At 38.0% G+C, this 23,256-nt stretch overlaps 1 protein-coding gene across 1 annotated transcript in view; it reads right to left on the bottom strand.

Moving 5' to 3' along the window:
- Window positions 1-725: 725 nt before the first annotated feature.
- LOC126094520 (myotubularin-related protein 13) overlaps window positions 726-23,256 on the bottom strand; it is a 223,730-nt gene continuing 201,199 nt past the window's right edge. The window contains 6 exon segments of the mRNA XM_049908937.1: window positions 726-5,500; window positions 15,257-15,339; window positions 18,299-18,505; window positions 20,800-20,956; window positions 21,072-21,281; window positions 21,369-21,516. Coding sequence (XP_049764894.1) covers window positions 5,408-5,500; window positions 15,257-15,339; window positions 18,299-18,505; window positions 20,800-20,956; window positions 21,072-21,281; window positions 21,369-21,516 — 898 coding nt within the window. The 3' untranslated portion in view covers window positions 726-5,407.

Below are 23,256 nucleotides of genomic sequence, written 5' to 3'. Positions count from 1 at the left end.
CACCCAAATTGTACACAGATTCATAAATTATCTTCAAAATTTTCTCAACTATTCTTTCCAATCATATTTTCCAATTATTCAAGCAATTATTAATCCATATCCATTTCCACATACCTATTCAAGGTGGAATGGAATTACTTAAAAATAAATTAAATATGTTAATATATGCGTAATAAATAGGGTGTGTTTTTTTATTATTACTTTGTGTGAGCTTGTCTGTAGACATAATATTAAACATGTATTAAGTCTTTCAAAAGTGACTGGATGAAGGTTATGAGCTGAAATTGATACACGTTTTCCACTTGCAACAGCTGCAGTCGGTGGGGTACCTTTCTCTGAAGACATGCTGCCCACACATTGCACTCTCATGTCGACTGGCCTAACTCAGCTGCCAGGTGGGCAACTTTCGTGCTCAGCCCTACTGTATAACATTATCAGATAGTGTGTACTAGACATTCCACAGCAGACAGTTCACCTGTATCCATTGCATTGTCCCACTTTGGTGAGTGCAGAAAGCTGTCCAACGAATACTTATTGGCAAACAGGTGACACGGGTAGTACTATTATGATCGGAAGCTACTTTTAATAATTGGGTGTGGATCAAAACAGACGTATGAAAAAAGTTTTCTAGGGCTCTGGGTATCTCACAGAAGTTAAAAAAGATTCAATTCCTGACAGGAGTCAAGTATATGAGAAGTTAAATTATGCTTAAGAAGTACAAATAGTTTATCTTAAATGTTTTATTTACAGGAATTTCAACAACATATATATATATATTTCAATAGAACTAAAACATTGGTGCAACTCACATTGATTTACAAATGGGCACTGTATCCTTTGGCAGTTTTTACCCCTTAAGGGTAACTATAATTAAATTGGCTGTACAAATATAACTGTGTATATAAAAAGCTAAAACAATTTTAAAAATCTTGCAAAAAATTATATGATCAAATTTCTTTTGTGAAGAATATGCTGAAAACTTCAAGAAATGTCTGAGATTTTTTCTGTCTTAAACTGATATATCTCAAATAGAGTCATTATTGTGTGCCATTGCAAATTAATACACCGGGTCTGATACTAAAACTGTTTCTTAGTAAAGAAAACAGAAATTCGATCAAATAATCAGTTTAAAACATTAATTGCATATGGTCATCAGGAACCTATAAAATTATCACATTAGTACAAAAATATTTAAAATGAATTTTATGCTTCATATATGATTAACAAAAGATAAAACTACACTTTGTCAAGAGAACTGCTACATATTCTCATCCAACTGCTGTCTGCTCATCCATCACTTCATGAATGAATCCAATATGCTGTGGCCAGCTGGTTCAGATAGTTACATCTCAAGCTACAATCATAAAATGTGGCAATACCCTCACAACAAAATGACAACAACTACATTACAATGTATTAAAACAATAAAGTTTCTTCAATATTGTAACAATTTCTATTTTTATTAGAGCATGCATATAGTACTCAGACAACAGAAATAAATTACATTCTTATTTGAACTCTGCCATCCGTTTTAAATTATTTTCTGCACACAAACACAGTCCAAAAAGAAAGAAAGTAGATATTGCTTTGTCTTATAATTTCCTGTTTGAGTGTGATGCAGAGAGAGAGAGAGAGAGAGAGAGAGAGAGAGAGAGAGAGAGAGAGAGAGAGAGCAGACGTTAAAATATTAAGGATGTTTTCATGGAGAATTTTCACCATGTCTTCAATCAACATGAATACGTATTACATTTTTTTAGAAATTGGATCATCTTTTACATGTGTCTTGTGTCTCCCCCCCCCCCCCCCCCCATTCAATCTCTCTGAAACCCTTACTTATTACACAAAATGGTCACACTGTGTGTTTCATTCTCAATATAATGTTTACAATGCGTAACAACATAAAGTTACCATAATTATCAAATAATTCTTTAATAGTTATTCAGTTTGCCTGTAACAGAATTAAAATTGAAAAGGACCCCTTCCTGCAAAGGTAAATTATCAAATTTATGGCTTGAAAAGAGGACTGAGGGCCAGTTTTAGTTGTTACTGACTAGGAAACAGTGGGATTGAGTTTCGAGAGAGAAGATATTTCACACTCACTGAATAATTTGCCTCATTAATACTCTATGAATATGATAATGAGCAACATGGTAAAGAAATGCAAAATGATCATCAGATGCACCATGATGTGAAACACCATGTAGCAATGCAGAAGAACACTACAAAGCTATGAGAAGAATGCAAACGAAGGGTAAACAGATTTACAGACACAATACTTCTACCTTTCTCACTTTAATGCACTTAATGGGGTTAGTATGTGCATGTTCATTCTCAAATGTAGTTGTAAAATGCCACTCTGTATTTACAAATAAAATTGACTACAGTGCTGCAAGAGCAGAAAACTCCTTAAAAATATAGTAAACTTTCCTGTTTCTTATTGCAGTAGTAACGAACAAACAAATATTGTTCACTGTAAGAAATTCCTATCCCTGAATATAAAAATGCACCACAAAATTCACATTTGTTCACTTTGAGCTCAGTACTAACTTTTAGGCTGTACCTAAATGAATAAAGTGGTACTCTCTTTCCAGAGGCTAAAGAACAAGTGTATTCTACAACCAATTTATGTGAACAATAAAATAGATTTTTCCCTTAAGAAAGGGTACAGAAGCCACTACTCTTCTTTTCTGTCTCCACTATAATATAAAATATTTGAGTTACAGGTACAATGTTGAATGATAAAAAATGTTGGAGAAGAGGGGGAGGGGGAGGAGGAGGAGAGAGAGAGAGAGAGAGAGAGAGAGAGAGATGTATTTGCTCCAGCAGTCATTAAACTGAAATTGGCCCCTCCTTTCATCACACTTTCTGGCAATAAATATTACATAAACTGTTCTCATATAACATCAAGCCTTAACATTTTCACAATTTCGAATGAATTCTTGCATTCATAAATATTGTTACCCATATAAAAACATAATACTTATACATTTTAGTGCTGTCGTATATTTAAAAAACTGAAACAGAACAAGGGGAATCAAGTAGCAATACAATAATACATAGGAACTTTATGTATTTTAATATGTGGAAGAAAATTGTAAAGTCAAATAAGGATTACCATGTCTGAGTGCAGAAAATGTGAAAATAAATGTGATTATTTAGAGTTTTAGTATGAATATTACGATAACAGACAGCCATTAACAAGCTGCATAAGCACTACTCAAGCAGTCTCACATAGACAATGCAACTTTTGTTAAATGTTTTATGCTACAACAATAAAACAATATATGAGCCAATTATGTTCACAATTCACTGAAAATTAAGGTAGTTTTGTACCATCAGTTTCTATTAACAATGATTATGCCCCCCTTCCCCCAACTCTTTAGGAAGATATCAGTGATGTGCTCCATAATGAACATTTCATATGATGTAAACAGCAATATCACTGGCAATTTACAATATGAGGTACTTAAAATGTTTAATTGCACTAAGGACCAATTTACAAGTTGAAAAATATTTATCAGTCAATCATTCTCACTTTAACCACATACCTGGAGATCGTTAACTCTGCAAGTTAAATATTAGCACATGCTAAGTATCTATAAATAATGGAAAACAGAAGCAGTTGGTGTCAAACAAATAATAAATGGTATTTGTAACAGAGAGTGTGAAACCATGAAAACAAGTGATGGGTTTCATATTCCGCAGTTGCATTATTTGACACAATGAACATAACAGTTGACGCTACAAAACGGTAGCAATACAAAATGTAATTTAAATGATTTTTCAACATATTTTGTAATTATCCAAAAATGGCCGGAGTATGTCTTTATAAGGGGGTGTAATGAAACATCAGCACACTATTTTATGAGTTACATTATCACCACTATCACAATGACAGATAATTAAACAAATACTGCAAAATGTGTACAGAGAAACATCAATTTTATGTCAGAACAATCACAATAATGCATTTTGCATAGATAACAAAACAATAACAAGCATTAGAAATACAACTTTTATAAATATTATCATGGATAATAAATATAACAATTTTAGAAATAGTGCCTCTTATGAGATTCTCATAAGTAAAATATGCCTCATTACCACAGGCAATTGTTAAGTGGAAAGAAAAATGTTCAATACTGAAAAGAGGTGGGAGAAATGCAGAACTTTTTAGACGACAGCCCTATTTGTCAAATATATTCCGGCCTTTGCTCTAACACATAACATAGGGAACAAGTTTAAAAAAAAACACGCATCTCTAAACATATCAAAGAAAATAGATGAAAAGAGCACTGACTGATCCAGATACCTAATACTAGCAGAGCTAATATAATTTTTAACAATCTCCACCACTGCTGTGTAATGGCAGTCTTTTTTTAAAATGCTCTTCAGAGCAAAAGAGGAAGCATTCAATAACTCACAAGGAGTCACACACAACACTTTAGTCATATTCACTGTAAACTCTAGAGTCTACTGAGGGTCTCTATGTGGCATTCACTAAACCTTTCCTAAATGCCACTGATTGTTTACAGGAATTAGTTTCAGATAAAAACTATACTTTGTGCACAGTTATCTACAGTACAATAATCACGACATTGCTATCCACTGCCGGTAGACACGCAGCATTTATTTCACAGATATCTGATATGCGCATGGACACACACACACACACACACACACACACACACACACACACACTTGGCAGTTGAATTCAACTTCTTTCCTATACAATGATACTTAAATGTAAGAAACACAACTGTAAATTCACTCTTCACAACTGCATACTCTGTAAAATAAACAAGTTTGCTTCAACTATCAATAAACATTATTTTCTTACTTTAAAATTCTAATAAGCATTCCTGCTGGATTTCAAGCTATCACAAAACATACTTTGTATGTACAAATACTTTAAAAAAATCTAAAATCTGACAAACAGAATTCTTCATTTATGGTCCCCCACTATTTCTTTTGTCAAAAGCAGCTACAATTGGTTCAAGATATACACACACATTTAGCAACTAACTTTTTGCTTTCGCAAAACAAATAAAATCACAATGTCACAACACAATGTTATACATTACTTGCATATTGTTTCTGCATGCATTTAGAGCTGTTACACATATTGTGCACTACACAAAGTTTGTTCATCCTAATTATCGGCAGAAAACTGTATTTCAGTGCTGAACATAATTCTAACAATAAACAGTATGCAATTATCTTTAGGATTTTATGAAGTTTTCTGAAAAATTATGCCATTATTCACAGTATAATACATCAAATATACAAAAAATGAGCACAAGTAAGCTCACACGAGAACGTAAGCTCTGAGAAAAGCAAAACAGAACAACAGTAATATCAATTTAAATCACAGCAAATGTTAAGTTTAGTGAGATTTGCTCGAGTTTCACTGAAGGCAGGCCTGAATTTTTTCAATCCATTCTTGTGCTGTAGCTGCATCACTTGCACAAAAATTGTATGTCCTTCGGTTGGTTCTCAACTGAAAAGGAAGAGATTTAAAATTCAGATAAAATTATTTTAGATACACAATTAGGTCGGTGCACAAGTTTGTATCATTTTTGTTTTGCATATTGGTATTCCATTTTCTACGGGTTTATTTACAGATTGTCATTTTTATTTGTAGTCAACTGTTGCTATTTGAGTTTAAATACAGTGAGTGGAGCTGTTGGCACTAGTAACTGAAAAGCCAAAAGGAAAAATCAGAATATTTCTGACATACTCTTCTGTTTGAGTTCAATGGATGAGTGACAGCAGTGAAGGCAGGCAGAGACATTTGTGCTGTGTGTAGGGATAGTGCTACTGGACAGAGCATGGCAAGAAAATGGTTCTCTCATTTTAAGGAGGATCATTTTGACATTAGTGACTATCCATGTTCAGGAAGACCTTCGTAGTTTGACGAAGATCATTGAAACACATTAATCCACAATGATCCACATCAGTGTACTCAAGAACTGGCAAGTATTATGAACTGTGATTAATCCACCATCACGTAACATTTGCATGCAATAGGGAAGGTTCAATAATCAGGCGTATGGATACCACAGGCTCTAATCAAAATCACAAAAATCCGTGGGTGGCCATATGTCCATGTCTGCTTGTTCAGCATCAACTGGTCCATTAACAACATCAACCATTCCTATCCCGTATCATTACTGATGGTGAGAAATGGTCTCTTTATGCTAATGTAAGGAAAAGAAAAGAATGGCTGAGCCCAAACAAAGCAGCAACTCCCCACATAAAGCCCTGTGCGCAGCCACAAAAGATAATGTTATGCATCTGATGGAACAGTGACAGTGTCGTGCACTATGAACGGCTTCCCCGAGGTGTAACCGTAACTGCTTCCAAGTTTGTTTGCATGGCCATCCTCCACAGCAATCATAGAAATACTTGTTTTGTAAATAAAACAGTATTTTCCTGCTGCCACTTTATTTATCCCAGATGCGTTTTGCCCTGTTTTGTTTTCTAAAGCATCATCAGTGGGATCTATAATGACACAGTTTTGTTAGTATTACATTATTAAACAGTTCATGTCATGATTTTTATGCCAAAAATTAATGGCTTACAATTTGCTGGCCTTTGTTTCCTCCCAACTGGTCTGGAGGTCGCACTACCACTTTATTACTGACATAAAAGCACGACTTTACATTCTGACCTTCACACTGTTCACCATGTTTCTCTTTCTTTTTGTGGTGTATTATTGTTCTTTTGCCACTCAATATAACTGTTTTGTCACATGCTGCTTTTAACAACGTAAATATTGCAATTCCATTACATGTTTGCTTCTCTTTGGCATGTTTACCTACTTGTTGCAACCTAACAGGACTTACTTCTATTCATGACGTTTATACCTGTGTGTGTGTGTGTGTGTGTGTGTGTGTGTGTGTGTGTGTGTGTGTGTGAGAGAGAGAGAGAGAGAGAGAGAGAGAGAGAGAGAGAGAGAAGATGAGGGTCTTTTTTTTTTTTGGGGGGGGGGGGGGGGGGGGGAGGCGGTTGGTGGTTTGAATTTTATGGTGCTGTACTATCTGTTAACGAGTGGTTGAAAGTTTTGGTGACAGCTGATTTGATTTCTCATTTTAATATTCTGTGGAAGGGTTCATGGATAACCGAGTGAAAATATATTGGGTGGTATTATTATTATTATTATTATTATTATTATTATATTAAATAGTATTATTATATTAATCCTCTTTGGGTGCATTATTCTATTATTTTATTTATAAGTGTAAATAATGAATTGCTTGGCATGTGTACTTGATCATTCAACAGGGTTTTCCTTTCTGCATTGGTTTTCTATATGTGGTGATTTTTTTGTAGGGTTAGGAGGTGTTTTTCATTGTTCATTCTAATTATTTTCATGTCATCTTCTCTAGTGGTTGGTTTGTGATCATGTTCTCTTAGGTGTTCTGCAAATGTGGAGTGGTTTGTCCCAGACTTCCAGGCTCTCATGTATTCTTTGTATCTGATATCAAATGTTCTGTTTGTCCTTTGTATCTGCCTTCAGAAGTGTTACACTGTAATTGATATATAACTGCTTTCTGGTATATGTCCCTGTTTTTTGTCGATTTTGGGGTGTATTTTTGTACAGAATTGTCTACATCTACATTTATACTCCGCAAGCCACCCAACGGTGTGTGGCGGAGGGCTCTTTACGTGCCACTGTCATTATCTCCCTTTCCTGTTCCAGTCGCGTATGGTTCGCGGGAAGAACGACTGTCTGAAAGCCTCTGTGCGCGCTCTAATCTCTCTAATTTTACATTCGTGATCTCCTCGGGAGGTATAAGTAGGGGGAAGCAATATATTCGAAACCTCATCCAGAAACGCACCCTCTCGAAACCTGGCGAGCAAGCTACACCGCGATGCAGAGCGCCTCTCTTGCAGAGTCTGCCACTTGAGTTTGTTAAACATCTCCGTAACGCTATCACGGTTACCAAATAACCCTGTGACGAAACGCGCCGCTCTTCTTTGGATCTTCTCTATCTCCTCCGTCAACCTGATCTGGTACGGATCCCACACTGATGAGCAATACTCAAGTATAGGTCGAACGAGTGTTTTGTAAGCCACCTCCTTTGTTGATGGACTACATTTTCTAAGGACTCTCCCAATGAATCTCAACGTGGTACCCGCCTTACTAACAATTAATTTTATATGATCATTCCACTTCAAATCGTTCCGCACGCATACTCCCAGATATTTTACAGAAGTAACTGCTACCAGTGTTTGTTCCGCTATCATATAATCATACAATAAAGGATCCTTCTTTCTATGTATTCGCAATACATTACATTTGTCTATATTAAGGGTCAGTTGCCACTCCCTGCACCAAGTGCCTATCCGCTGCAGATCTTCCTGCATTTCGCTAAAATTTTCTAATGCTGCAACTTCTCTGTATACTACAGCATCATCCGCGAAAAGCCGCATGGAACTTCCGACACTATCTACTAGGTCATTTATATATATTGTGAAAAGCAATGGTCCCATAACACTCCCCTGTGGCACGCCAGAGGTTACTTTAACGTCTGTAGACGTCTCTCCGTTGATAACAACATGCTGTGTTCTGTTTGCTAAAAACTCTTCAATCCAGCCACACAGCTGGTCTGATATTCCGTAGGCTCTTACTTTGTTTATCAGGCGACAGTGCGGAACTGTATCGAACGCCTTCCGGAAGTCAAGAAAAATAGCATCTACCTGGGAGCCCGTATCTAATATTTTCTGGGTCTCATGAACAAATAAAGCGAGTTGGGTTTCACACGATCGCTGTTTCCGGAATCCATGTTGATTCCTACATAGTAGATTCTGAGTTTCCAAAAACGTCATGATACTCGAGCAAAAGACATGTTCTAAAATTCTACAACAGATCGACGTCAGAGATATAGGTCTATAGTTTTGCGCATCTGCTCGACGACCCTTCTTGAAGACTGGGACTACCTGTGCTCTTTTCCAATCATTTGGAACCTTCTGTTCCTCTAGAGACTTGCGGTACACGGCTGTTAGAAGGGGGGCAAGTTCTTTCGCGTACTCTGTGTAGAATCGAATTGGTATCCCGTCAGGTCCAGTGGACTTTCCTCTGTTGAGTGATTCCAGTTGCTTTTCTATTCCTTGGACACTTATTTCGATGTCAGCCATTTTTTCGTTGGTGCGAGGATTTAGAGAAGGAACTGCAGTGCGGTCTTCCTCTGTGAAACAGCTTTGGAAAAAGGTGTTTAGTATTTCAGCTTTACGCTTGTCATCCTCTGTTTCAATGCCATCATCATCCCGGAGTGTCTGGACATAATGTTTCGAGCCACTTACTGATTTAACGTAAGACCAGAACTTCCTAGGATTTTCTGTCAAGTCGGTACCTAGTATTTTACTTTCGAATTCACTGAACGCTTCACGCATAGCCCTCCTTACGCTAACTTTGACATCGTTTAGCTTCTGTTTGTCTGAGAGGTTTTGGCTGCGTTTAAACTTGGAGTGAAGCTCTCTTTGCTTTCGCAGTAGTTTCCTAACTTTGTTGTTGTACCACAGTGGGTTTTTCCCGTCCCTCACAGTTTTACTCGGCACGTACCTGTCTAAAACGCATTTTACGATTGCCTTGAACTTTTTCCATAAACACTCAACATTGTCAGTGTCGGAACAGAAATTTTCGTTTTGATCTGTTAGGTAGTCTGAAATCTGCCTTCTATTACTCTTGCTAAACAGATAAACCTTCCTCCCTTTTTTTATATTCCTATTAACTTCCATATTCAGGGATGCTGCAACGGCCTTATGATCACTGATTCCCTGTTCTGCACTTACAGAGTCAGAAAGTTCGGGTCTGTTTGTTATCAGTAGGTCCAAGATGTTATCTCCACGAGTCGGTTCTCTGTTTAATTGCTCTAGGTAATTTTCGGAAAGTGCACTCAGTATAATGTCACTCGATGCTCTGTCCCTACCACCCGTCCTAAACATCTGAGTGTCCCAGTCTATATCTGCTAAATTGAAATCTCCACCTAAGACCATAACATGCTGAGAAAATTTATGTGAAATGTATTCCAAATTTTCTCTCAGTTGTTCTGCCACTAATGCTGCTGAGTCGGGGAGTCGGTAAAAGGAGCCAATTATTAACCTAGCTCGGTTGTTGAGTGTAACCTCCACCCATAATAATTCACAGGAACTATCCACTTCTACTTCACTACAGGATAAACTACTACTAACAGCGACGAACACTCCACCACCGGTTGCATGCAGTCTATCCTTTCTAAACACCGTCTGTGCCTTTGTAAAAATTTCGGCAGAATTTATCTCTGGCTTCAGCCAGCTTTCTGTACCTATAACGATTTCAGCTTCGGTGCTTTCTATCAGCACTTGAAGTTCCGGTACTTTACCAACGCAGCTTCGACAGTTTACAATTACAATACCGATTGCTGCTTGGTCCCCGCATGTCCTGACTTTGCCCCGCACCCGTTGAGGCTGTTGCCCTTTCTGCACTTGCCCGAGGCCATCTAACCTAAAAAACCGCCCAGCCCACGCCACACAACCCCTGCTACCCGTGTAGCCGCTTGTTGCATGTAGTGGACTCCTGACCTATCCAGCGGAACCCGAAACCCCACCACCCTATGGCGCAAGTCGAGGAATCTGCAGCCCACATGGTCGCAGAACCGTCTCAGCCTCTGATTCAGACCCTCCACTCGGCTCTGTACCAAAGGTCCGCAGTCAGTCCTGTCGACGATGCTGCAGATGGTGAGCTCTGCTTTCATCCCGCTAGCGAGACTGGCAGTCTTCACCAAATCAGATAGCCGCTGGAAGCCAGAGAGGATTTCCTCCGATCCATAGCGACACACATCATTGGTGCCGACATGAGCGACCACCTGCAGATGGGTGCACCCTGTACCCTTCATGGCATCCGGAAGGACCCTTTCCACATCTGGAATGACTCCCCCCGGTATGCACACAGAGTGCACTTTGGTTTTCTTCCCCTCCCTTGCTGCCATATCCCTAAGGGGCCCCATTACGCGCCTGACGTTGGAGCTCCCAACTACCAGTAAGCCCACCCTCTGCGACTGCCCGGATCTTGCAGACTGAGGGGCAACCTCTGGAACAGGACAAGCAGCCATGTCAGGCCGAAGATCAGTATCAGCCTGAGACAGAGCCTGAAACCGGTTCGTCAGACAAACTGGAGAGGCCTTCCGTTCAGCCCTCCGGGATGTCTTTCGCCCCCTGCCACACCTTGAGACGACCTCCCACTCTACCACAGGTGAGGGATCAGCCTCAATGCGGGCAGTATCCCGGGCAACCACAGTCGTAGTCCGATCGGGGGATGCGTGGGACGAGCTGGCCGTCCCTGACAAACCCCCATCCGGTCCCCCACAGTGATGCCCATTGGCAACAGCCTCAAGCTGTGTGACCGAAGCCAACACTGCCTGAAGCTGGGAGCGAAGGGATGCCAACTCAGCCTGCATCCGAACACAGCAGTTGCAGTCCCTATCCATGCTAAAAACTGTTGTGCAAAGAACGTCTGAACTAATCTACAGAGAGCGCAAACAAAACGACACAAAATTGAAACGGTTATTAAAATACAAGATTGCCTAGTAAATGCAGTAATGCTGCCACTTGTGCACTGCTGACACACTGCTCGGCGGCGGAAGGAGACTACGCGATTTAACACTATTTGAGTACTAAAACGCGATGCTACAACTCTCAAATACTATAACACGCCCGAAATTTATGAATTAAACAATGCAAGTACCAAAAACACGCAAAGAAATTAAGAATTAAACTATGTAACAAATGAGTGAGCTAGGAGTATACGACTTGCTGCTGCAGCTGCTTATCCAACGGCGGCAGGGAGCACACTGACTGTGACCAACCGACACTGGCCGTTCAAAACTAAAACAGATGACAGACGACTACGCGAATTTACACTATTCAGGTACTAAAACGCGATGCTACAACTCTCAAATACTATAACACGCCCGAAATTTATGAATTAAACAATGCAAGTACCAAAAACACGCAAAGAAATTAAGAATTAAACTATGTAACAAATGAGTGAGCTAGGAGTATACGACTTGCTGCTGCAGCTGCTTATCCAATGGCGGCAGGGAGCACAGGGAGCACATGAATGCTATGTTTATTCCCTGTCTTTTGAAAATGTTGGTGATTTTATGGGTGAGTTTGTGCTTGTATGTCACTGTATACCATCTTGTGTTCTCTCTCATCTTTTTCTGATTATCGTGCGAAGTTGTTATAGAATTGCATGTTTGTGTTTGGTTCTGTTGTGTTGTTGTCTATGGTTTAGCTTTGTGACTGTTATTATTGTAGCCATTATTTTGTGCTATCTACATTATTCTGTCCAGTTCTTTTTAGTAGCTTTCTTTGGTGAATGGAACTATGTTGAGTCTATGCAGCATGTGTTGATAATGTCCATTTCTGTTGGTTTATGGTAAGTTTCAAACGTATGCTTATTGCTTTGGTTTTTGATTGTTATATCCAGAAAGTTAATTTGGTTATTCTGTTCTCTTTCAATTGTAAATTTTATATTTTTATGTATTTTTTTGATGTCAGTATGCAGTTTTTCAATTTTTGTTTGTAGTTCATCTACTACGCAAAGGATGTCGTCCCTATCCCTGAACCAGTATAATATGTCATATTCTTCTGCTACTGTTTTTTTGAAAATGATCTTTTCAATGTGGTTTACAAAAATATTTGCTAGGGCTCCTGAAACTGGGGATCTCATTGGTAATCCATCTTCTTGTAAATAAAATTCATTACTGAATTGGAAGTAATTTTGTTCTGTTATGATCTTTATTAATGTGTGTATTTCATTAATATGTTTATCAGAGAGTTGACTAAGTTTTCCGGTTCTGATCTACGATTTCTATTGTTTCTGGTACTGGTATGTTGGAAAACATGCTCTCTACATCAAATGAGAGGAGTGTTGCTGTGTCTGTGATTTTTATATCTTATTTGTTGTATTAGCTGTGTAGTGTTTTTAATGGTTATGTCTTCTTGTACTTTGAAATTTTCAGACAGTAATTTTAACATGTATCCTGCAATCTATTAAGTGGGGGATTTTCTGAAATCCAGTATTGGCCTAACAGGAAGATTTGGTTTGTGGATTTTTGGTTGGCTTCAGAGGACAGGTGCAGTGGGATTGGTCTGAGTCAACTTTCTTTTCTCTGTGTTATCCAGTACAATGTCAATATTTTTCAGAGTGTTTTTGTACTTTTGTGTGGAATCTGTTTATTGGTCCGATTTTAATTTTGTAATGTTATTTTGTGAGACCAATTCTTGTGTTTTTTCAATGTATTGTTCTTCGTCTCTCAGTACTACTTGTTCCCCTTATCTGCTTTTGAAATGATAACATTTTCATTTTGAAGTTTTCTCCTAAGTTTTCTGAGTGTTGCAGATTCTGTGTTTTTGTGTTGTGTTTTTAAACTGGTTATTATATTCTGGATTTCTTTTTTTACGAGTTTTCTAGTTAGTCCAATGTTGACACTGCTGTTTTCACTCCTATCTTCCCTTGACAAAACACTTTCTGCTCCTATAATTAAAGTTTCTAAGTAATCTTCATCTATTTCTGAATTTACATTGTATTTTAATCCTTTCTCCAACAGCTGTCTTTCTTTACTGTTTAGCTGCATGTCAGTAAGGTTCACTAATCTTGGGTAGAATTTGTGTGTGTGTGTGTGTGTGTTTTTCTTGGCTGTGTGTAAAGGTATTGTGTTGTGACTGGAGTTTTTTTGAGTTGGTTGATCTTTCTTCCATGAACTGTTACCATTCTTTGTAGAGCAGTTTTTGTGTGCTTTGCGACCTTGTTGACCAGATGGGAGAAAACTGTCATATTATTAATTGTGTGTGCGAGTTGTGAAAGTGTCTTATACAACACGTAATTTAGCTCTTGTTATTTAGAGTACAGGGATTTAATTTCATATTTTAACCACATTTTTTGAGCAGCCTGCGTTTCTTTTTGGGCACTGGGTGAACTGTTTTTAATCTTTACATTGATATATTTAGGTACAAGATTGTTACATTTGCATATGTTGTTGAATTTTATGTGTTGTATGGTTTTATGGATGTTCAGACGAAGTCTTCTGAATTTCTGGAAGAGACCACATGGAAATGCCTGGAATGGTCCTCAGCGCGCTCTCTCTCTCTCTCTCTCTCTCTCTCTCTCTCTCTCTCTCTCTCTCTCTCTCTCTCTCTCATACACACACAAGGGATAAACATCATGAATAGAAGTAAGTCTTGAACATATACTTCATTAAGTTAGCAACAAGTAGGTAAACACGCCAAAGAGGAGGAAACACGTAATGGAGTTGCAATATTTACGTTGTGAAAAGCAATGTGCAATGAAATAGTTATATTGAGTGGCAAAAGAACAACAGAACACCACAAAAAGAAAGAGAAACATGGTGAACAGTGAAGGAGGTCAGAATGCAAAGTTGTGGTTATATGTCAGTAATAAAGTGGTAGTGCGACCTCCAGACCAAATGAGAGGAAACGACGATCAGCAAATCGTAAGTAATTACTTTTTTGACATAAAAAATTGCAACGTGAACTGTTTAATAATCTAAAACTAACAAAACTGTATCATTATAGATCCTACTGATGATGTCTTAGAACAAGAAAAAGGCTAAATGCATCTGGGATAAATAAATTAAGTGGCAGCAAGAAAAGGCAGTTTTATTTACAAAACAAATAACTGCTTGCATTTATTGTCAGCAACTGAGACGTCTTGTAGACACAATTCAAGAACAAAGACTAGGAAGACTGCGTGAAGTGAAGCTACTCTACAATAATGCTCACCTGTATTCTGCCAGACTAATAAAGACCAATATAAAGGATTTCAGTTGGGAAGCCATTCCACACCCACCTTACCACCTGGTTTAACACCCTCAGATTTTCAATCGTTTCCGCTCTTTATCAAACAATCTTCATAGAACTTTCTTTCCGATGAAGATGCACTTCAAAATGGCTCAATGAGTTCTTCATCTCAAAATTACGGGATTTCTACAGTTGCAGAATCAAAAAGTTACCCAAGCACTGGCAGATTGTTGCAAATAGTGAAGAATATATTACTGACAACTAAACTCTGTGTTGTGTGTGTAATGTTCATTAAACTTATGGAAAAAATGCTACAAACTTATGCACTACCTAATACTTATTTTAAATTGCGCAGCATTAAGAAGTGGATAAGCATCAAATAATGGTAGAATTTAGAACAAATATTTTCAACTAAAAAATAAAAGGACTTTCATGTCAATTAACTCACATCAAAAAATGATTTGTCATCAGTCTTCTTGGGCGGACCAGGAGTAGGAGCTGCAGGTGTTACTGAGACAACTTCTGCCAAGTCTGTAACAAATATGAATAAAAAGATTAAGAACAGAACTATAATCAACATTAGCATCAGAAATAAGTTCTTATATTTTAGAGATTATTATACATAAAAAATTACTATTTATAAGCAGACTTCCAGTTTTTCTTTTGTGCTCATCCAAATTTAACCCCACCAGAGCTTGTTTGTTGGAAGACTGACATAGCTTAACTGAAATCCCTCATTCTCAAAACTTACTATTTAGGACATTATTAGTAATCAAAATTTTATGGTTCATGAGTGTTTCAGCCTAAAATATAATCCCTTCCAAAATCCAGTATTGTACCCACAATTTTTCTGTTTTCAGGAATATATATGTGATACCACACAATGTGATGTAGCTTACTGACATGTGTTGCGAGATTTATCTAAGATACAATGCCAAATAACTTGGAAATGGCACAACATATTGAATTTTTTTCTTAACAATTATTTCTCAGCACACCCTACCCTCCCAACACCCTTACAAGCTTTTCAGACTGTTTCTGACCACCTTGTGTATTACCTTTATTTGTCACAAATTACTACAAATTTCGAATTTGTTACATGAATGTTAGTGAGAGCAACCTCAACAAAACAGAAGTTCTAAACATAAAATTAGCTGCATGTAATCAGTAAATTTTATCATAGGTTTTTCTCTTTTTTGTAACAGAAAATCACTCTCTTGCTTTAAATATGACTCCACTTATCTGCCTTCTGTCTTTCATTGTGTTGACAAATTCTCATACTGGCCACATGGCATCTTGACTGATTAGCAGCTACTGATCATATGAATAACATGTATCATCATACGAGGTTCGCAGCTGACGAAAAAGGAGAAGGAAATCTGCCATTTTTATACACTTTACATGCACCAGATTGGTGACTTGGCCATTCTGTGTACGATGAAAGCAGTTTTAAAAACATTGCTACACAGAGCTATAACAATTTCTGGAGAGGCCAACTTAGATTCAGAGATTCAACATCTGAAGAATGCCTGCTTAAGGAAATTTTTCCATGAAAGACACACTAAAAAATGCACATTTGCTCAATTACTACTAAGTTATCTACCTTTAATGCTTCTCCCAATTTATGGGACTACACCTAGTAAAACAGACAAGATCACTGACAGACAATGTGTAGACTGATTTTCTGAATTGACCTCAGAATTCTCGAACTTCATTATATTCTTTAGGAGTGAAGCAGCAGCTTATTGTATCATCTACACACACAGCTACAGAATGTTGAGCAGAACATCAATGGCACATTCATAATTCAGTTTTGTATACGTTAAGAGTTGCTCACCAGATCTTCAAAAACAAGCATGTAACATGTTTAATGAAACAGGAAATTTATTCCTGAATTGATCTAGTGGGACTCTGCCATTTAGCATGATGGTGAAATGATAATGTGTAACAGCAGCAGCTACATCCTTAGCAGCACGTAAAGCAGGCACTCTGCTACACGGAAACATATTGAGTGGTTCAGTTTCTAATGTTAGTGATGGTACTACTAGCACTGTTCTGTCACAGAAGTGAACACGATCTCTATTAATACATTTTCATTGGTTATTTGCATGTTTCGTGGATCACAATGGTGACCTCTAGTTATGAAGTGGAACAAGTCAGTTTTACCATTATAGTATACTTTCTCAATGAAAAATATAGAAACACGCGGACCATTTATGTCTTCTTATGTATGGTTTTCTTCACATGCATACATTGATTTATAGTCTACATCTTTATTGCTCATGTCTACATATTTATTTCTCAACACAGTCTCCCAACAAGAGACCAGTTTATTGATACCGTCACTGTAGAATGTTTGACTTTGTTGATGGAGCCACAACCTCACCTCTGCTTGCACTGCTACCATCACCATCAAAGTGAAGTCCTCAAAGGTGTTCTTTAACTTTTGGAAACAACTGAAAATCAGATGGAGCCAAACTGGGACTGTAAGGAGGATGGTCAATGAGAGTGAATCCAAGATATCGGATTGTTGCAGCACTCACTCATATGTGGTCTGGTATCGTCATACTGAAGGATAGGGTGCTCCATGTGGGTACAAACTCTTCAAATTCTAAATTTTATTACAGCATGCTATTTCTCATGTGCCGTCATAATTACATTACACACCACCATGTTACAAGTTAAAATTTGGACCCCTCTAGCGGTAGAGGACTGCAAATGTGTACACATGAAGAATAAGATGTAGACTGAAATTATAATGAAATGAACACCCTTAGCTGCTTATAAGCGTTGACATATGTCAATGGGGACAGATGAAAATGTGTGCCCCGTCCAGGACTCGAACCCGGGATCTCCTGCTTACATAGCAGACGCTCTATCCATCTGAGCCATATGTCCGAACTATAAATTATAAAGCTCTCTTTAATGTGGTTTACAGTCAATCTACAATTCATTATCCTGCACATCCTAACACATTCCATTTTCAACAACAATCCTTTTTGGGAGCATGGGTGATCCACATATACAGCTACATCAAATAGTGACAAAAGTGCTTTATGGATGAATCTCTCATATCCTATAATCATTCACAACTTTCGAGTTAGAAGTAAAGGGCAAGTTTCATATCAATGTGTTTCAACATGTCAGTATTTTTAAAGAGTTCAAATGAGGAAGCATAAGCTTGCAACCACAATTCTTAACTTACTGTAAGAATATGTAACGCACACCATTCCCTACAGAAGTTGCCAGTAAGATACATGGCCAATATGATGGGCACAGCTGTTGCAATTTAGTACAAAAAGAGCTGAAAATGTCAGATTAATGTTTCATTTATTTCTACACAGGACAAAAACTCTGTCTAATCTTATGGGACTAAAAATAAAAAACTGGATAAACACTACTTCTTCTCTACATGACAAGTTGCACATTGAACAAAAGGGACTGTATTTGATATTAAACAGGGGCAGGAAAATCAGCACAATTATCTTACCAATATAACCCTTGCAGTGTGAATCCTCCATAGCATCATAATAACGCAGTTGGTGCTTAATTGAATCTAACACAAACCAACGCTGTTTCCATCCTTTCAACAGAGCACCACGTTTATACAAGTATCCCTCATGTGTTCGATTTTCTGCTACATTGGAGGAGAACTGCTCGTAGTACTGCTGACTTGATGTCTGAATAGTGGTTACACCTGGAAATTGAAAAGTGACAGCATTTTGCATAAAAGGATACACTCATTAAAATGAAAGCCAGTAAATGTATTTCTTTGTTTAATAATAATAAACTAATTTCTGTTCTCTTTCGGTGACTGTCTGAACTGAATGCAAGGAATGTTAAATTAGTGGACAGAGCAAAGGTGAATGGGAAATTCATCCTTAAGAAATATTCAAAAAGCAATCTTACAAATTAAAAGGATAAATCAATGGATTTGCCCAGATAAGATTTCATTTGACATAAGTAGTAAAATGAGGATACTGAGAGCAGAGAGGGAATCTTGGAAACAAGTTGAACATTCATAAACTCAACTGAAAGACCAAGAAAGCTGAAAATTTAGGAAAATGATAGACAACTCAAATAAGGTCACTGAACCAGAGGTAAAAAGATGTGAAATGCAAATACCCTGAATTAATAAAGCACTCTTACCCAAAATATAATTTCATTGTCTAACAAAATGATTGGTTGTTACAGTAACAGAAATACCAGGATATAGTAAGAATAAATGAAAATAAGGAAAAGCAACCACTCACTTGAAGCTAATTGATGTGTGACACACACACACACACACACACACACACACACACACACACACACACACACATATATATATATTATCAAAAGCAGTTGCCTGTGTAGATGGGGGTGGGGAGGAGGCAGGGAAAGAAATGGGCTCTGTGTTCTGTGTTATGTGCTTCAACCTGAACAATTCACCATAATGTACTTTCAGAAGTGTTTCAAATAAATGTATTAATACTTATCACTCTTGTACAACCACACTTCTAAAGAGGAATGACTTTTGATACAAATTAATCTTCAATAGCTCCCATCACACCCATTAAATGCTTCACACTGAAACCTTTTGCTTCAAAATTTATATGTATCTCCAGCTACGACATTATACCACCTTGATGTTTTCTTTGATATCAGCAGAAATCTGAACACTTGAGGGAAATATTCTCTCTCTCTCTCTCTCCCCCCCCCCCTCGTGTGTGTGTGTGTGTGTGTGTGTGTGTGTGTGTGTGTGTGTGTGTATAGAGAGATGGGTGGGTGAGCACAACCAGCACTGTTTCCATATTCAATTTCAGCTGGGTATTGTGCACTTCTTGGGGACAGAGTGACTACACAATTCTTGGTAAATCCAAACTACTATCCAATGCTTATCCTTTTTGCTAAATGCAACCCTGTTAGGCAGAAGAGATATTATATCTCCTCCTACTTGCCTCCCATTTCCTTCTGAAATCCCCAACCCCCTCGCCCCCTTTCATGCGTATCACAACAACGGTAACAGAAAAGAGGTCAGCTAGCAAATATTTCTGGCAAACCTATGAAATTGCCAACAATAATAGTTTTACTAATTACTTGTTTTTATTGTTATCTCTCAGGCATTTTCATCATCACAAGTTATTCTTCACTGCCCAACTGGAAAATTCCTTGTCTAACTGATGAGTCAGTTTACAGATAAGTAATCAATGACACACGAAGAAGGGATGGTTCACGAAAGCACCAAGCCTGCAGTCAACTGAGCTGTGCCCGATAATGCATTAATAAGTTATAAACTGCTGATCTCAAGAGCACATCCACTCTCTTCATTCCACATACTAGATCCCTCAGCACAGCACGAGATCCCTCAGCACAGAATATGAATGCCACACACCTCATGTGTTTGCCATATCTGCATTGCATTCAGGGATGACAAAAAAAGGGAAGAGGAGAAGGAACGTTAGGAATTAACATCACGACAGGGCCGAAGCACTGAAAGACAGAGCACAAGCTTGGTTTGGTCAATGATGAGGAAGGGAATCAACATCTAAGGCAATATAATATTTGACTTAAGGAAACCACAGAACATCTAAATCTCGATGGTGGGAAAGGGATCTGTACCCTATTCCTCTCATACAAGACTTCCGAGTTTTAAGCTATTCACCATCTTTCTCAGAGACAACAGAAACCTGAGCAATGGAAGGTGGTGTATAACATTTCCACCACATGACATTAATGAAATTCTGAAATAACTTAAACAGTTAAATTATACCCTAAGTGTTGGTAATGTGTCTCATACAACAGCATTTTTTCTTGTCTTTTGGACAGTATGCAGGTTACTAACTTCAAAATAAAATTCAAGCTAACCTAACAACATGTACTCACAGTCACCAATCCAGAGCAGAAAATAACATTCTACCGCAAAATCCAATCCCTTTGGTTGGCAAAATTGCAGTGAATGCCTACAGTAACTCAAATAAGCATTAAACATGAGGAGCTACTTCTTACTTGAGCTCCCGGAACCACTGTCTCCACCAGTCCTGCTTAAGGTTTGCGACGTTAATGTACCATCCGCAACAGCTTTGTACTTTGTGCAATTCTTAGGAACACTTTCAACACACTTCTCATGGCAGCTATATCCACAATCCACACAACGCATACCTGTCTGCAAAAATATGAAATAATAAAAATGAGAAATGTGAAACACATTATCAAATAAATCCATCTAAACTTTTATTCAAATTAATCAGAAAAAGGTGCTAGTTATCTGATAAAATTACCTTCACAGGCCCCCAAAGAACATTTGTGCACATATCACAATATGTGGGTGTCGTATAGTTGTACCGCTCAAATCTGTGCGGATGAGAATAAACGTGTGCAGCCTCTGAGGCACCCACCATCTTTCCACGCATAAGTATTTCTAGAGTTGAACGCTTATGTAGTAACCGGCCATGGTAACGAACCAATTGAGTACTGAAGGATGCATGTCTCTATAAAGAAACAGATACACTTTCCAATAATAAAAAGATTATTTAACATATTTGGTTCTTAAAAATTCCAGTGGCATAAAAACTTACCGTGAGGGAGTCAGTTGTTGGTAATTCAAGTTTATCCCACAAAACCCTCCATTTCTGTGGTAAGTGGCCAAGCTCTGTTTCTAACCTGTGTATCTCTTCCAACAAATGGGAAAATGCATCTGGAACACTTACTTCTACATCTTCATACCTATAATTGAAAACAACCAAAATATAACATTAGCAATTAATTACATTGCAGATTTATCTTGGTAATCCTTGTAAAATCAAATTCCTATTTCACATAGGAAAGCTAGCATGAAAGGCACCTAAAGAACCTTTAATTCATTAACAAAATGCTTTGGTGTGTGTGTGGGGGGGAGGGAGTGTCGTGAGATCAGTTCTGATGCTGCTGCAACTCACTTTTTTAAGTTCTCTCTGTGACTAAACAAAAGATTTAATTTATCAATGAAAATAATCAGTTTTTGAAAATAAAATGTAATTGAATAAATTAAAAAATCTTCTCATCAAATGGCAACAGGAGAAACCACATACAAAGGCACTGAAATCTGCAAGCTTTTGGAGCCAGTGGCTCCTCCTCCTGGCAGAAGCGTTGAAGGGGGAAGGAAAAGCACTGGTGAGGTTTTGGAAGTGTGGTGAGTTCAGAAAAATCACCCAGAACCCAAGGTCAGAGAAACCTGAGAGCTTAAAGATGGAAGACAGGGCAATAAGCAAGACAGAGAACACTGATAAAACATTGTGCAAAAGTTATTAAGAGCAGAAAGCTAAGTGTGTTATACACTGTAGAGGTGGGGGCAGGGAAAAGTAGATAGGTCGGAAAATAAAAGGTACAAAAATCTAAAACGGAATGAAGAATTGAACTCTTACCGAGGAGAAATACTGTCAATCGAAGAAATTAATGTAAATTAAGGCCACGTGGGTGGAGAGAACAAAAGACATGTTTTGACACCAGTTCGCACCTGCGGAGTTCTGAGAAATTGGTGTCTGGGGGAAGAATCCAGATGGCATGTGTGGTGAAAAAGGCATTGAGCTCATGACTGTCAAGTTGTAGGGCACACTCTGCAACAGGGTATTGTGTGTTGCCACTTAACACCCTCTGCCTATGCCCATTCATCCTAATTGATAAGTTGGGGGTATCCATGTCAATATAAAAAAAGCGTTTACGTAAATGCTGGTACAAGTGGTGGCAGGATGGCGCCTAGGCAAGTCTTACAGCAGAGACTGTCACAGTGCTAGGAGCCATAGGGTACAGAAACATGTTCAAAGGCGGCATAGTGTCCGACAAGGGTACTGCGGAGATTGGTGTTGACAAAGAACTGTTCTAGGTGTTTATGGCAAAATGTTGGACACAATGGACCTCATTTCAAAGCACGATTTTAGGACACCACAGCCTTGTTGAAGTAACTGATTAACATATTCTAGATCTGGATAGTACTGACAAGGAACCCCTTAAGTGCAAGGTCACAAGTTCAATCTTTAGTAAAGCTCATTTGAGACTGTTGTATTAACAATTACGATAGGAAAAATATTAGTTGCTAATGATTCACCACGTGCATTAGGAGGGTGACAAAAAATGGATGTCTGGAAGGTGCAGAGATCAACCTTCCATGCGATGTATCTATTACATGTCACAAAATAGACAACTTCTACATTCAAGAAATATTCCACACAAACCATGAACTTGCACCATGAGCACAAAGTTCACACCATCAAGATTGAAGGCAAACGCCTTGGGAGTAACAAACAATGTAGGACATTCAGTTGGGTATCCACTCTTCAGAAATACACTATCATATTGGTGTAAAGGGGTGATGAGAACTGGATGAGATGGCATGCAACTGAATGCGCAAGTCTGTGGGGAGGTTAACGTGAAACTGGCTATCTTTTAAGGCGTAGCTGTAGGTAGTGTGACAACATGTTTTATAGGTAT

Source organism: Schistocerca cancellata, chromosome 8 (genome assembly GCF_023864275.1).
Source record: "Schistocerca cancellata isolate TAMUIC-IGC-003103 chromosome 8, iqSchCanc2.1, whole genome shotgun sequence".
NCBI lineage: Eukaryota > Metazoa > Arthropoda > Insecta > Orthoptera > Acrididae > Schistocerca > Schistocerca cancellata.
This window is presented reverse-complemented; position numbering and strand designations above follow the sequence as displayed.